At 41.8% G+C, this 13,623-nt stretch overlaps 3 protein-coding genes across 4 annotated transcripts in view; all 3 read right to left on the bottom strand.

Moving 5' to 3' along the window:
* Window positions 1-674, bottom strand: part of LOC132955196 (homeobox protein Hox-B3a-like) — a 13,345-nt gene extending 12,671 nt beyond the window's left edge. Inside the window, exon 1 of the mRNA XM_061027951.1 lies at window positions 216-674. The gene's annotated coding sequence lies outside the window, so the exon portion shown is untranslated. The remainder of the gene's footprint in view (window positions 1-215) is intronic.
* A 5,243-nt stretch (window positions 675-5,917) lies between these two features.
* On the bottom strand, window positions 5,918-8,163 carry LOC132955195 (homeobox protein Hox-B5b). Its single transcript, XM_061027950.1, has 2 exons — window positions 7,406-8,163; window positions 5,918-6,998 (listed from the first exon to the last, which is right to left on the bottom strand). The coding sequence occupies exons 1-2, from the start codon at window positions 8,028-8,030 to the stop codon at window positions 6,751-6,753; spliced, it is 873 nt and encodes a 290-aa protein (XP_060883933.1). The 5' UTR covers window positions 8,031-8,163; the 3' UTR covers window positions 5,918-6,750.
* A 483-nt stretch (window positions 8,164-8,646) lies between these two features.
* On the bottom strand, window positions 8,647-11,455 carry hoxb6b (homeobox B6b). Of its 2 annotated transcripts, XM_061027953.1 has the most exons (3): window positions 10,625-11,307; window positions 9,588-9,620; window positions 8,647-9,494 (listed from the first exon to the last, which is right to left on the bottom strand). In XM_061027953.1, the coding sequence occupies exons 1-3, from the start codon at window positions 11,088-11,090 to the stop codon at window positions 9,226-9,228; spliced, it is 768 nt and encodes a 255-aa protein (XP_060883936.1). In that variant the 5' UTR covers window positions 11,091-11,307; the 3' UTR covers window positions 8,647-9,225. The 2 variants fall into 2 exon arrangements, with proteins under 2 accessions (XP_060883936.1, XP_060883937.1); XM_061027954.1 differs by lacking the exon at window positions 9,588-9,620 and having other exon boundaries at window positions 10,625-11,455.
* Window positions 11,456-13,623: the final 2,168 nt, after the last annotated feature.

Genomic DNA, 13,623 nt, shown 5'->3' with positions numbered 1-13,623 from the left:
CCTCCCTCATCTTTCCGAAAACGCCTGTCCCAAATAAAAGCCCGGGCTATCACCGTAATAGAAGTTTTACGGTAATTATAGCCTAAATATTGTGATGCACTCTTCCCTGTGCTCATATCTGCTTACAGACACATTACATTTACTAAGCTCTGCATATAAATGCTTAAAGACACATAATCACATAAAGTCATTCAACATGTTTGATTTGAACTCACATTTCTTCGGGTCTCATGTGGTCGTCATCAGAGAGCAGGTTCTCAGTCCCGGGGTCTGTTTGGGAGTCTTAAGTTGGAGCCGTTTGTTTGAGGGGTCCTCCTCACGTTTCCCCGCACGCTCACAAAACTCCTCCTCGAGCGCAATCAGGGCCGCGCGCCGTGAAAAGAAGACAGATGACGTGCTGAACAATGACCCGCATTGAAGAAGGGCCTGTCCTGCAACTCTCACAGATGTCATATTCTCCGACAGAGTGCAGCTACGGGAAGAAGAGGAGGAGGAGGAGGAGGAGGAGGAGGAGGGAAACACTCAGAGAGGGTCAAACAGAACCCCACTGAAAAAAACAACAATTTAACAAACATACCCAGAAAACACAGCAGAGTCTTATTGGTCATTCAAGAAACAGTTCTTGAGCTTTAATGATTCTTTTTGTTCCCTCAGAGGTGAAGTGTCATCACCTACATACTCCCCAAGACGCGAACTTGTGGCTGCTGTTATTTTTACACAAATTCGGATCTACAGGGTATATATAGATGACAGGAAGTCAGCCTGAGCCTATTTAAAGCATCTCCTTAATAACGTCCTGTAGGCCTATTTAAAACACGACGCTCACATTTAAGACGGACAAAAAGAGAGACTCGATGTTCTCTCTAAGTTAAACCTCTTCCATGTAGAATAAGACGACCTGTGTGTAGGAGGGAAAACATTAACTGTGTTTCTAATTGTTGATGGATTATTAAGCTCCATTATTGGCTCTGTGATGAGAAATTTTGTGTTTCCAGGTTTTGAAAATTCCTTTTTTATTTTGAGATAATCCTCATTTTCATAAAACTCCATCATGTCATGAGTGTTAAAATGTTTAATCCTTACAGGTCGCTGGTACCCTAGTGGTCAGTGGTGCTCCCCTCCTACAGAGGATGTAGTCAGTGGCGATTCTAGAGTCTGTTGGGGCCCCGGGCAAGAAATCATTTTGGGCCCCATGTGTCACCATCATGTCTGCCATCGCTTCCTCCTCCTCCTCTTATTTTTCCTGTTTCTGTTTCCTCTCCTGTAGACGGATAATTCCTCTTACTTATTTTTTTTTTTTGGTTGACTCTCATTGACAAAACTTTGGTTTTCACTGCAGTAATGCATGGAGAGTGAGTGCTGTCAGATGGGGCCCCCTTAGGGAGGTTTCCATACTGTCGTTGCACAAATTTGCACATTTTGGGTCGCTGCTGCTGTGGTTTAAAGTTTGTGAGCCCTCAGGGGGGCCCCCTATTGGTCGGGGGCCCTGAGCTGTTGCATGTTGACAAGCAGCACCTCTGGATGTAGTCCTCCGAGCAGGCGGCCCGGGTTCGAATCCGACCTGTGGCTCCTTTCCTGCACGTTAATCCACACTCTCTCTCTCCCTGATTTCTGACTCTGTCCACTGTCCTATCTCTCAATAAAAGTCATTGATTTAAAGGGAGTGTGGGGGATGACGTGCAGCAAAGGGCAGAGGTCAGATTTGAACCCACGGCCGCTGTGACAGGTACTCACAGCGGTCGTGCGCCTCATAACCACTAGACCACCAGTGCCCCCTCATATCATATCTGTTTAAATCCACTTCAGCACATCATGATCGTGTTAAAGGACTTTCACCGTCATGAAATTGTAGATGTACATAAAGGGTGTCGGTAGCCTAGTGGTTAAACCGCTGGCCCCATGTACGGAGGCTGTAGTCCTCGTCACAGCCGCCGTGGGTTCAAATCCAATCATTTGTTTTTAACTATTTCAGTTTGATCTCCCTTCAGGCTCACAGTAGAGGAACAAATACTCTGAACCTTTACTCAGGCAGACGCACACCTTCTTCAGACCCGACTATAAGAGCGTCTTAATACAGTTAATCAGGAATTATGAAAAGAGGGATCAGTTTTGAGCCACAGGTTGGTTAAAGCGACGCCGTGTATCTGCTCCCAAAAGGCCCCAAAAACAAAACAATGTGAAAGGGTTACGGTCTGAATATTAAGAGAGATGAAAGAAGAAGAAAAACGTCTGTGACACAAATGTGAATATGTTTTTCTGCTTTTGCAAAATATCAATCATACATTCAGTCTCAAACATTCATCAAAATATAAAATCTGATTAGTTTGGAGGAAACACTTTGATTTAACTCTGAAGGTTTGGAGCGACAGGTTTTAATATTTCACATAGTTTGAGCTGTGAACTATTATTTTCCTTTTTTTATATTCAACCATACTCCAAAAAAACTGAGGTTCAGTTTTGTAGAGTCGGTCGTCTCTCAACTGGAAGATCGAGGGTTCGATCCCCAGCTCCTGAAGCCACATGTCCAATGTGTCCTCGGGTAAGACACTTAACCCTGAATTGCTCCTGCTGCTTCGTCAGCGGTGTGTGAATGTGTGAATGTGTGAACGGATAATTAAATACTGATGAACACTTTACTCAGCAGCCTCTACCATCAGTGTGTGAATGTGGAGGTGTGACCTGCGGAGTAAAAGAGCTTTGAAATATACAAGCTCAAGTCCCTTTAGTCAGTGTTTAAATGTCCTTTTTTTCCTTCTTTAACTACATTTTTACGGTCATGCTTTTGCATCTTCAGTAAGAGTTTGAATGCAGGAATTTTTGTTGAAATGTGATTTAATTAATGTTTATTGTTTTATGTTATTTTATTCAGTATCAGATTTAATATAGGTTTTCATAAACAAGGAAGTAGCCTGTATATTGTAGGACATAAAAGTAAGTAAGAACAGTTTATATTTATTTAAAGGAAGCACTGCAAGAAGAGCTCAAACTGGAAAATCATTTACTTATTCTACATTTTCTTTATTAAGAATAGACTTTTGATATTTTCTTTCTCTTTTTTTCTTTTTTCTTTTTTTTTAGTAAATTCAGTTTTGCATTAATATTTGTATAAGGTGTTTGGGGTTATACAGGTAAGAGGCAGGTAGAGGACCAGCATGCACCTGGGTGGGCCTATGTTTTTTTTACCAGCGCAAGAGAGGCAGCAGGAGCTCGGACAATTAGTCACTACAAATACAAAAATATATATTTTTAAAAAACAATTCAACTACTACTTCCTCTTGTGGTTTTAAATTATATAAATGAGAAACACTCCAGTGAGGTAAAGAATGACCTGAGACTGGGAGTAACATTTAGAATTTAAGACGATACACTCAGCGGCTTGCAGGATTAATGAAGTGAAAAACGAATTTTAATTTTACAGTCACTCTCAGCTCAAAGTTTCCAGGATTAAAGGTTTTGTTTTGTCCTCTCATATCTGGATAATAACCTGCTGATCTGGAAAACAAACAATCTGCAGTCACTCTGGTGTGTGTGCTCTGTAACCTCGAGGCCCCCTCGGTGAGAAGAGCTCGAAGCAGAGGAGGAAAAAACTCATCCATCATCCTGCGTGTCGGTCTGAGGCGCCCTCTGCTGGCGGAGCGGCAGCACTGCACCCTCCTCTGTGAAACCAGCAGCAGAGGTGAACACACACACACACACACACACAAACACAACCAGATGTTCAGCATCATGACTCACACACACACTGACCTCACAGAAAAACAAACAGCTGAAGGTGACACTAATTTAATGTATTTGATCATTTTGATTCAATTAGTGAGGCTGCAATAAAGTCCAAATGAGGAGATTTAACTGTTTTTTTCTTATTTATTTCCAAAGTAAAAACAGTTTTTCTCTTAAGCTTTAATTATAATCTGATATTTTATTGTGTTTAAACTGAGGCTGCCTTGTAATACTCTGAATTTGCATCCAAACCAACACAGATTTAAGGTTTAAAATTAATGTATTTTGATGCATTACATGAGGCTCTGCAGCTTTGTTATTTGCAGTAGGCCTGTATGATGCACCAGTATAAACCAATATATTCTACACATATTACAAACCATCTTTCCTGCAGCATCTTTGGATCGGTTTAAGCCTGTAAAGAACTCGATTCAGTTGACAAATCTTCATGTAGGATAGTTTTCGATCCTTGTCTGGTTCTTATTGTGTCTAATCTGGTGTTGTGATAATGTTTTCTCTCTTTAACATTTGTTATATGTTTTCATTCCTGAGTTTTGCTAAACATAAATGTAACAAAGTGCTTTAAAAATGCTGAATAAATAAAGTGTTCCTTACTGTAATACTCAAATCTGTTAAATCCACGCACACAATGTTTGCAGTGATTTAAAAACAAAATCAAGTTAAAAGCATCAAAAAGAGAAGGAATAGAACATTTCAGATAAAGAAAGGTTTGGGTTTTTTTTGTCGTGCAGAAACACAGATTTGCTGTCCGATCAGAGTCTCCATCGTGACAGTGCAAAGTGAGGCAGCAGCAGCAGCAGCAGCAGCAGCAGCGTTTCCTCCTGACGCATCTGCGGCTGCAGCCTGCACCGTCTCCTGACCCAGCGATGATCCCCGCCGTCATGAATAATGCATGAGATCCGGCTACAGATTACCCCTATCAATATGCAATACTCATTACGCTGGTTAAATTGCCACTTAATAGTTATGAATCTGTGGAAAATGTCTGGGACACATATAGCCCACCACTGGTTTTTAAACTTTTTTTTTCTTTTTAAAAAAAAACCTGGAATGAGTTTTGAGGGGACTTTTAGAGAATACTGCAGAAGAAGAGTTTCCTGAGGATAACATCATTTATGTTTTATATAAGAGGCCCCGCTGGACAATGCATACAGGGCTGCACATCTAGGTACCGAGACGTCTTTATGTTAAAGCAGTGAAGCCTGAGTCCAGATCAGGGGCTTGTCCGAGACTTCACCTTTGGCCGCTCGGTGACTCCACAGACCGGGATCAATCACTCCGGGAAGCTCGCTCAAGTTCGTTTCATGTCAGCTGCACAAAGACGAGAATCTGGCTTTTTTCTTTTTTTTGCAAAAAGAAAAAGAAAAGAAAAAAAATTTAACTTTAAAAAATAACTGCAATTGCTAGGTAAGAAAAAGTGGCCTGTAGATGCATCTCTAAAAAATAAAAAAGGTTAGATTTTATTCTGTAAAAGTCAAATAATTTGAGAGCATTTAAAGTGCAAAAATAAATAAATCTGGCTCAGATTGTTGGAGTGTAAACAACTTTTTTTAGGGTGGAAATCAGCAGCTAAAATCCACACTTAAACCTATATAACTTTAATTCTTATCTAATATTTCTAAATAAGAATTAAGCAGCCATATTGTTGTTTTTTTCCCCTGCAGTTATGACCGGACATCTCTTCGTGCAGTCCAGCCTTTCCAGTCCCGTCCATGATGCAGTTAAGCCGTCACTTTCATTCAAGGTTGTGAATTATATAGTACATTGTCTACTCCCCAAAACCATAAAACCAACTTTATGGACCTCACGTGACTTTTCACAGTCTGTAAGTAATATAGGCCTATACAATCTTTGGCAAGGGAGGATTTTTTACCAAACTTCAGCCTTGCTTATATACCTGAAAGCCAAAGACACTTCTTTTCTTTTTTTATTTGGATTTTAACATTTTTTTCCTCGCCTGGAAACCCCAACATCCTGCAGCAGAGGAGGTAAGTTAAGAGGAAAGTTTCTCTTCTCTTGGTGCTAAATAAGAAGCCTGAAATGTTGTTAATGTTAGTTAATGATTAGCGACTTTAGCAGAAGTTTTTACGCACGACAAAAGCCCGAAATCGAGGCCTTGCAGTCTTGCTTTTATTCGCTTTATTCTAACTGATAATTCAGGGGAAGACAAATCAGAGCAATTGAGAGAAACTTTATTTTCCAAGCGCTATGAGTTCACTTACAAATACAAAAAGCTTATTGGCGAAAAAAGCTTACATCACTGCCTAATGCACAGAATAACCCTTTGCACTAAAAATTGATCACATTGACAGGTTGAATACATTTTGCATTGCTCATAATTAGACCCTAAACAATAATAATAATAATAATAATCAGGAATAACAGATGCACAAAATATCCTATAGAGCTACAACAACTGGCTTGTTTATGAAAAGTTTTGGATATGGATCTGGCCACAAGATCAAAAATAGCATCAAAAGTTACACTAAAGCGTTTTTTTGAAATGGCCCCGGAGTACATTAATAATAATAATAATAATAAGGTTTACATTCAATGAAGAGCAGCATATGGTTTGGAAATCTTTTTTTTTTTTTTTTTTTACTATAACTGTACAATGGATTTACTCCTGTTAGACCGTGAAGAAGTCACAATAAAGAGCTCAAAGTTGAAACACCTTCAAGAGAGACAGAGAGAGAGAGAGCAACAAAAGACAATTAATTACCCCCCCCCCTCCCCAGTTCATATTTACATCTTTTTTTTTCTTCTTCTCCAAACAGGACATCTAGAAGCTATCATAGAACAACAACAGGAACTAAAAACTTCTTAACACCACAGAATACTTCTTTTTCTATCACAATAGCATGCTGGAAGGAAGGAAGGAAAGGTGCTGCGCTTTTTTCTCATAGCTTTACAGTACTCATTGATTCTTTTTTATTCTTTTCTTTACTATTATTCTTTTTTTTTAATTCCACCCCAACAACAAAAACAACAACAAAAAAAAAAAGTTATTCAGTTGTGGAAGGCGCTGCCTCCCGTCACCAGGCTCATGCTTTTCAGTTTATTGTCCTTCTTCCACTTCATCCTGCGGTTCTGAAACCAGATTTTGATCTGTCTTTCGGAAAGACACAGGGCGTGGGCTATCTCTATCCTCCGCCGTCTGGTGAGGTACCTATTGAAGTGAAACTCTTTCTCCAGCTCTAGCGTCTGGTACCGGGTGTACGCGGTTCGGGCCCTTTTCCCGTCTGGTCCAGTCATATCTACAATTTTATAGAGAATTTTTTTTTGCAAAAAAAAAAAAAAAAAATTAGCAACTGCAACTGCAAAAAAAAAAAAACACAACACAAGAGGATGAGGCTGCGAGGTTTTTTTTTGGCGTCACGAAACACGAAAAGCATGCAACAACAAACACTCCACTGTTATTGTTTTTTTTATAGCTTCTTCCTCTCTCCTACTTCTGCAACATTTACGCGTCCAAATCCACATTTTCTTTACGCATTCTCTCCCAGTCTGCAACCTTCATCTGATGCCAACAAACCCCCGCAAGCACTCCACAAAAAACAGCCTCAGCCATCCACACACCACGCTGCTCACTCATGCAACACCTGACAGATTTACGAGCGTGACATCCTTCAAATATAAATATTAGTAAGAGGTGTGAATATACCATGGCTTATGTGCAGCTTCCGCATCCAGGGGAATATTTGTGGCGATTGGCAATCGTTTGATTGAGGGGTGGAGGAGGTGGCGTTGGGGTCCTGGTGCTGCTGCTGCTGCTGCTGCTGCGCCCGCGGAACAGAGCTGGCTCCGCCGCCGCTGCTGTGCGCGCCCTCCTCGGTCTCGGACGCGACGGTGGCGTCCTCTATCTCCGTGAAATGAGCACTCGTGTTTTTGTTCAGGTTGTTGCCGCCCGAGGTCGCGCTCCGGTCAGAGGGAGGAGAGGGGCTCTTTAGTTCCAGCGGCTCCCGGCTGGCCGTGGCGCACGACGGCGGCGGCTGCGGCACCGGATCCTGGGAGGAGGACAGCGAGCAGTTGTTGGGCGTCTGTCTGTAGCGGGCGTCCTGGCCGAACCCCCGCGCATCCTCCCGCACCGCCGGGAAGTGGCTGCCGGTGTTGGTGCGGTTCACGGTTAGGTCCATTCCATTGTAGTTGTAGCCGAAAGACCCGGAATGCATGGTGCCAGGGTCTCTGAAGGAGCCGTTCACAGCGCCGTTAGTCCCATAATTTAGTAACTGATAGTCGGAGCCATTTGGATAGCGCCCTGAGAACGAGTTTACAAAGTAGGAGCTCATTTGCTTGGATTTTTAAAGCCTCGATTTGTAGATCTTTGTCGCTATAATCCTGTGTGCTTGCACGATTTATGGATGCAATCATGAATTATAAGCAATGAAGCCCCTACTGTACTTTGCCAGGTATGCGGCCAAATATGGGGAGAGCGTTCGGGAATCACGTGCCTTTGTTGACCAGTCGTAAATCCTCACTGATGACTTCAAGAGGTAATTCATGCTCCATGGTTACAAATGATGACGAAATAATGGTCGTTAGGCTCCAGTCAATGGTTGCCTCCCCGCTGCGCCCCCGAGAGCCGCGGCGGGCAGAGGGCGCCATCTTCCGGAGAGAGGTGGTACTGCGCCCCACCGGGGGCCGCGGAGTCATCCATCATTTATGTAACACGCTGATAATGTAGGCCACAGAAGGCTCAGGTAGCTCCAAACACAGACTTATCAACAAAGAGAAACCTGCACAGCGTCACTGAGGAAATTATTTATAATCTTTTTATTTAACTTTTTTTTTATATCGATTTATTTGCTTATTTTGACTCCTAACCCCCCCATATATGATATTAAATAATCATATTAAAATTAGGATGTTTTCCTTGAGCACGAATGACGCCACAAGATTTTCCAATATACATCAAAAAGCCTTTATTTCTATGTACAATTTTTCTAAACAAAATATTGCACACAATATCCAGATGTGCATTGAACACATGGTGAATGAACAACAATAAATAACATGTAACATCTGTACAAATGTGGATGGCACAGCTGTAAACAACAAAGCCTATACACTAATAATATTATTATTCTTTTTGTTTTTTTGTTTTTTTTCAATATTATTCGAGAACAACTACAGCACAAGATGTACATCAGAGAGTTTCTTTTTAATGCCATGAGGGGACAAAAAAACAATTCAAACAAAGTCAGTAGATGAGGTAACAACATTTTCAAAAACTAAACACTTACATTATTTACATTTTGGCGGGTTTTTTTCTTTTTTTTTTTGCATAGTCCCCTAAATAAACACACGAGCACAAGGACAGATTTTAAAACCTAATGCAGACATTATCACCGTGCACATACTGAAATAAAGTCTCTATCTCTAACATGGCACTTTATCTACAAAGAAATGATTTTATTTCAGGAGTGTGCACACAAACACACGCACACACACGTGCCCTCTTTTCCTCTTTCTTCAGTGTCCTTTTTAGCTCTTTTTCTCCGCCTGCTGCTGCTCCTCCTCCTCCTCCTCCGCTGTCTTTGAGGGATTCAGGAGTTTGTTCTCCTTTTTCCACTTCATCCTGCGGTTCTGGAACCAGATTTTGATCTGTCTCTCGGTCAGACACAGGGCGTGAGAGATCTCTATCCGGCGCCTCCTGGTCAGGTAGCGGTTAAAGTGGAACTCCTTCTCCAGCTCCAGAGTCTGGTAGCGGGTGTAGGTCTGTCGGCCCCTGCGCCCACTGTTGCCAAACGGCCCTGGAAACAAAAAACAAAACACATCCAAAAATCATCAGTTAATAATGAATACTCGTGATGGAGGATTTTACCAAAGTGCAAAAGAAAATCTACCTGACAGTGCACTTGAAATCTGAAGGCGTACGTCTGAAAAAATACAACATAGTGGTAATTTAACTGAAATTTACAATATTTTAACATTTAAATATGATCTTTTATTGTGTATGAATATAATAATGTAAACAACTGTACTTTATTAAACACGTAACATTATTTATATTCAAATTACAGTATTTTCCTGTGGTGCGTAAACGCCTCACATTGGCACACAATGGATTTGATTGTTTTTTAAGGAATATTTTCTATAAATTATTAAGATTAGTCAATCATATTTGTTAGTTATACCCATGCTACACACTACAGTGAGTTAATAATGAGCTTTGTATTTATTTTTATTGGCAAAACCTGCCAAATGATGTCATTAATGGATGCTCCAGTGTGTGTATGTATGTACACTGTACTGTGCCGGAAGTTTGTGCGTAAAAGTGACCCTAACCTCTGTTGTCACATCAGTGTATTGTTGTATTACTGTAGGGTGAAGATGTACTTTCAGACTCAGAATGTACAAAAATGAAGAAAAGCAATCAAATTAGGATATTTGTGTTTTCATGTGAAGCTTTAAAAAGCTACTCAGGGTGTTTTTAAAATATTTACTGTAGCTCAAAAACGTGAAAAAGCTCCATTTCTATGAGTAAGTGTAACATTAAGGGCTTTAAGTTGGAGCTCGGGTGGTGTAGGCCAAGTCTGCATGTGTGTGTGTGTGTGTGTGTGTGTGTGTGTGTGCGTGTGTGTGCGCGTATGTATCTATGTGATGATGATGATGAAGCAGCCGAAGCCCTGAAGGAAGCACAAAGATCCATTAACGATCATCTCAAACTCAGTGACTATCAGATTATTTTGATGTTTCTGTGCGTAAAGTTAAAATCAGTGTGAGTGTCAGAGACTCGGCACAGCTGACAGGTAAACTGTGTGTGTGAGAGGAGGCTTTGGGACGATCACTCCATCACGCAGCGCGGGATTCTTTTTTACCTCCAGGGCTGCGTGACAACAACAGAGAGAGAAAAACGTGAGATCCGAGTGGTGGTACTCACCGGCGGAGCAGGCGTTCATCCTCTGCATCCACGGGTAGATGAGGGTGGAGGACTTGTCGTCGAGGCTGCTGCTGCTGCTGCTGCTCATGCTGACCGCCTGTTCCGCGCACTCCGCTTTACGCTGCTGATGCTCCTGCGTGACAAACAGCGGCTGCTCCTCGCGGCTCGAGAAAGCGCAGGAGCCCTCCGCGTCCTTGTAGAAAGTCCCGACCGGGTTGTAGTCGCAGGGCGCTCCGCCGCTCGCCCGGCCGTAGATGGCCGCGGCGGCTGCTGCGCCCGTCTGCTGGTAGTAGGACGCGGGGTAAACCTTGTCCTGCATGTTGGCGGCTCCATATGTGGCCGCGTTGGAGTAGTGTCTTAACGGATCGGTGTATCCCGAGGAATATAACGGTATCTGACCCAGGAGAGAGTCCTGTCCTCCCGGTAGAGACACGGGAAAAGTTGAGTTAACAAAATAGGAACTCATTGGGTGGACAACGGGGTGTATATACTCCGGAGGAATATGATTTGTTGTCTTTTATAGTCCAAGTGGTTTTGCCATTACTTTATCCGAGATTTGGTTTTTGCTGAAAGGGGGGGCTGCGAGGTGCCACTGAATACAGAGGGGAAGTGTACCATCTGATCAACCTCTGGCCAATCACCGCAGCCTGTGTTTGCACTATTGCACCCATGGGGGGGCTCTTGTTGCGCGCAGGGGTCCCCGGTGAATCGAAATGAAGCGCTCCAGCCTGTCCGGGCTTTTACGCACGACATGCGTTATAGAACCGAAAAATTAAAACATATATTTAGAAAGAAAAGATGTTTGTTTGATAACTTTTTTGTCACACACACGGACTTCTGGAGCTCTGCAATGTGCACAAACTCTCCCTCCCCCTCACACACACACACACACACACACACACACATATTGCAAAAACCAGAAAGGACAAACGAATGAAATGCCAAACACTTTGCGCATTATCTCCATTTACGCACAAATACGAACACAGAGCGAACATCGTCCCCCTCCCTCACCTCTCCCTCACCCTCATCCTCATCCTCCATCGCCAACCTTCTCCTCCCTCCTGAGTCAATAATCAACTCAATAAACTAATAAACTGTATCTCTGAACAACAAGCAGAAATCATAATAACCAGCATCAATTTATGAGACAGAAACGAGTCAATAATCTTCATCTTTGTGCTTTTTAAAGGGCGCGAGCTCGTCCTGTGAAGTCCACGAGGACGTGCAGAGGAGCATGGAGTGAGGACACGCGCTTCTAATCAGAAAATCATCATCACCTTCAACACCTTCATCCCCTCGCGATCAATGGGAACGAATAAGCCATTTAAAGAAATAAACCTGCAGTGAGTATAAACGTGTGAAAGAAGGCAGGATGAGTGTTCAGTCACTTCTCAACGAATAAGAAACAATAAGCAGCTCATCATGCTTCATTACAGATATCAATATGTTGTTTTTTAATGTTCTTTATTTGTTATTTTGTTCACAGCATTCATCATATTTCCCCTCCTTGCTCGTTATAACTAATAACCTTTATTTTGAGTTTCAATCCTGCGGTTAGAGACATTTATTAACCTCATAAAAACGACACTGATGTTTGATTTTCGTCCTTAATAATCTCTTAAAATCTTAAAATCAAATGTTATCTTATTTCTCTGATACTTAAAAACGCTTAAAGATCATTTTTACCTTTTTAATTTGCTCTATTTGAAGTCGCCATGCTCAATAATAAATAAATAAATAAATAACGAGAACGAAATAAGGCGTTTCATTTAATAAATAAATCATGTGATTATAAAAATGTGTGGCACTGTTTTGCATGGGAATTTGCTAAATTTAATTTATTTTTTAAGAGAGTTTGGTAGAATGAAATGTAAAAATCTGGTTTTCGTCTATCCTGCGAGCGGAGGATGTGTAGGCCTTCATATCTGTGTTGGATCAACATTTGTACGAAAAAACATTTTTATCAAAAGGCTTGTATTAAAATAAAATCTTTGCATTCAGCAGAGTAAGACATCCCAGTCTCTGCAGCAGGCCGCAGCCCTGCAGGAGGCTGATAACAGCTGCTGCTCACATCTGGAAACAAACAAGAGTCACTGATACCGACTCAAAGACAATCCAACGTTTTCACATCTCAGGACGAAAAAAAAAAAACCGCAGCAGCAGAAGCAGCAAACAGGAGGCAGAAAAACACTGCAGACTCGACAGAAATACAACTAAATGTTTCCACGCAGTCACGCCAGGCTGTGCAATATTCGTGAAATCGAAAAGGAGCCAAAAGCAGGGCGAAGATTTGTGCAAAGATTTTAAAATATTTGGATAAAAGAGACTGCGAAACAGCTCGAGAAGGAGCCTCGCGATATCAGACTCGAAGGACTTCTAAGACGATGTTCAGCGTGAAACAAAGATTTTAAAGAATATCTAATAAACCGGATTTGATAAGAGATTAAAATTGAAGTCGATTTTGCTAAAAAATGTTAAAAAGAAAAGCTTTAGCATCAGCTCATGGGCCTGTTTGTCCTTCATCATCATCATCAACATCGTCATCAGCAGACTCGAGCCTGTCAGGCCCTGCAGCCGTCTTGATTATATAACATCATTATCACCCTGTAGGCCTCCAACATGGATTAAACTGGATTATTTACTACAATTAAAAGCAGAATTTTGTCCTCTTTTAAAGGCGCTGCAGCACCTCACGGGTTAAAAACAAACAGACAGACTGTGTGAATATCCCACAGAGCAGGTGGGGGAAAAAAGACGCTTTGGATGCTGGATATTCTCCATTTCTTAAAAAGACTGATGATCTTATATCCTGAAATCTAAACAGCAGGCCTACAGTGACAGTCCAGCCACAACAGCGCTGCAGCGGCGCACTTGTGCTGACTTAATCGGCGGCGTATTAGAAACACGGTGCCCTTACCTTTTGTTGATAATCCATCATGTAGCTGTGTGTGGGTGCCATTCCTGCAGAAGACGCTCTCTCTCTCCTCCTCTCGGTG

This window comes from Labrus mixtus, chromosome 21 (genome assembly GCF_963584025.1).
Source record: "Labrus mixtus chromosome 21, fLabMix1.1, whole genome shotgun sequence".
NCBI lineage: Eukaryota > Metazoa > Chordata > Actinopteri > Labriformes > Labridae > Labrus > Labrus mixtus.
This window is presented reverse-complemented; position numbering and strand designations above follow the sequence as displayed.

Coding starts and splice junctions, on each gene's coding strand:
- hoxb6b (XM_061027953.1), bottom strand. CDS start 11,090: ATGAGTTCCTATTTTGTTAACTCAACTTTTCCCGTGTCTCTACCGGGA. Junction 9,621..10,624: donor GATGAACGCCTGCTCCGCCG/GTGAGTACCACC, acceptor GTATTTTTTCAG/ACGTACGCCTTCAGATTTCA. Junction 9,495..9,587: donor GATTTCAAGTGCACTGTCAG/GTAGATTTTCTT, acceptor TTTTGTTTCCAG/GGCCGTTTGGCAACAGTGGG.
- LOC132955195 (XM_061027950.1), bottom strand. CDS start 8,030: ATGAGCTCCTACTTTGTAAACTCGTTCTCAGGGCGCTATCCAAATGGC. Junction 6,999..7,405: donor GAAGCTGCACATAAGCCATG/GTATATTCACAC, acceptor ATAAAATTGTAG/ATATGACTGGACCAGACGGG.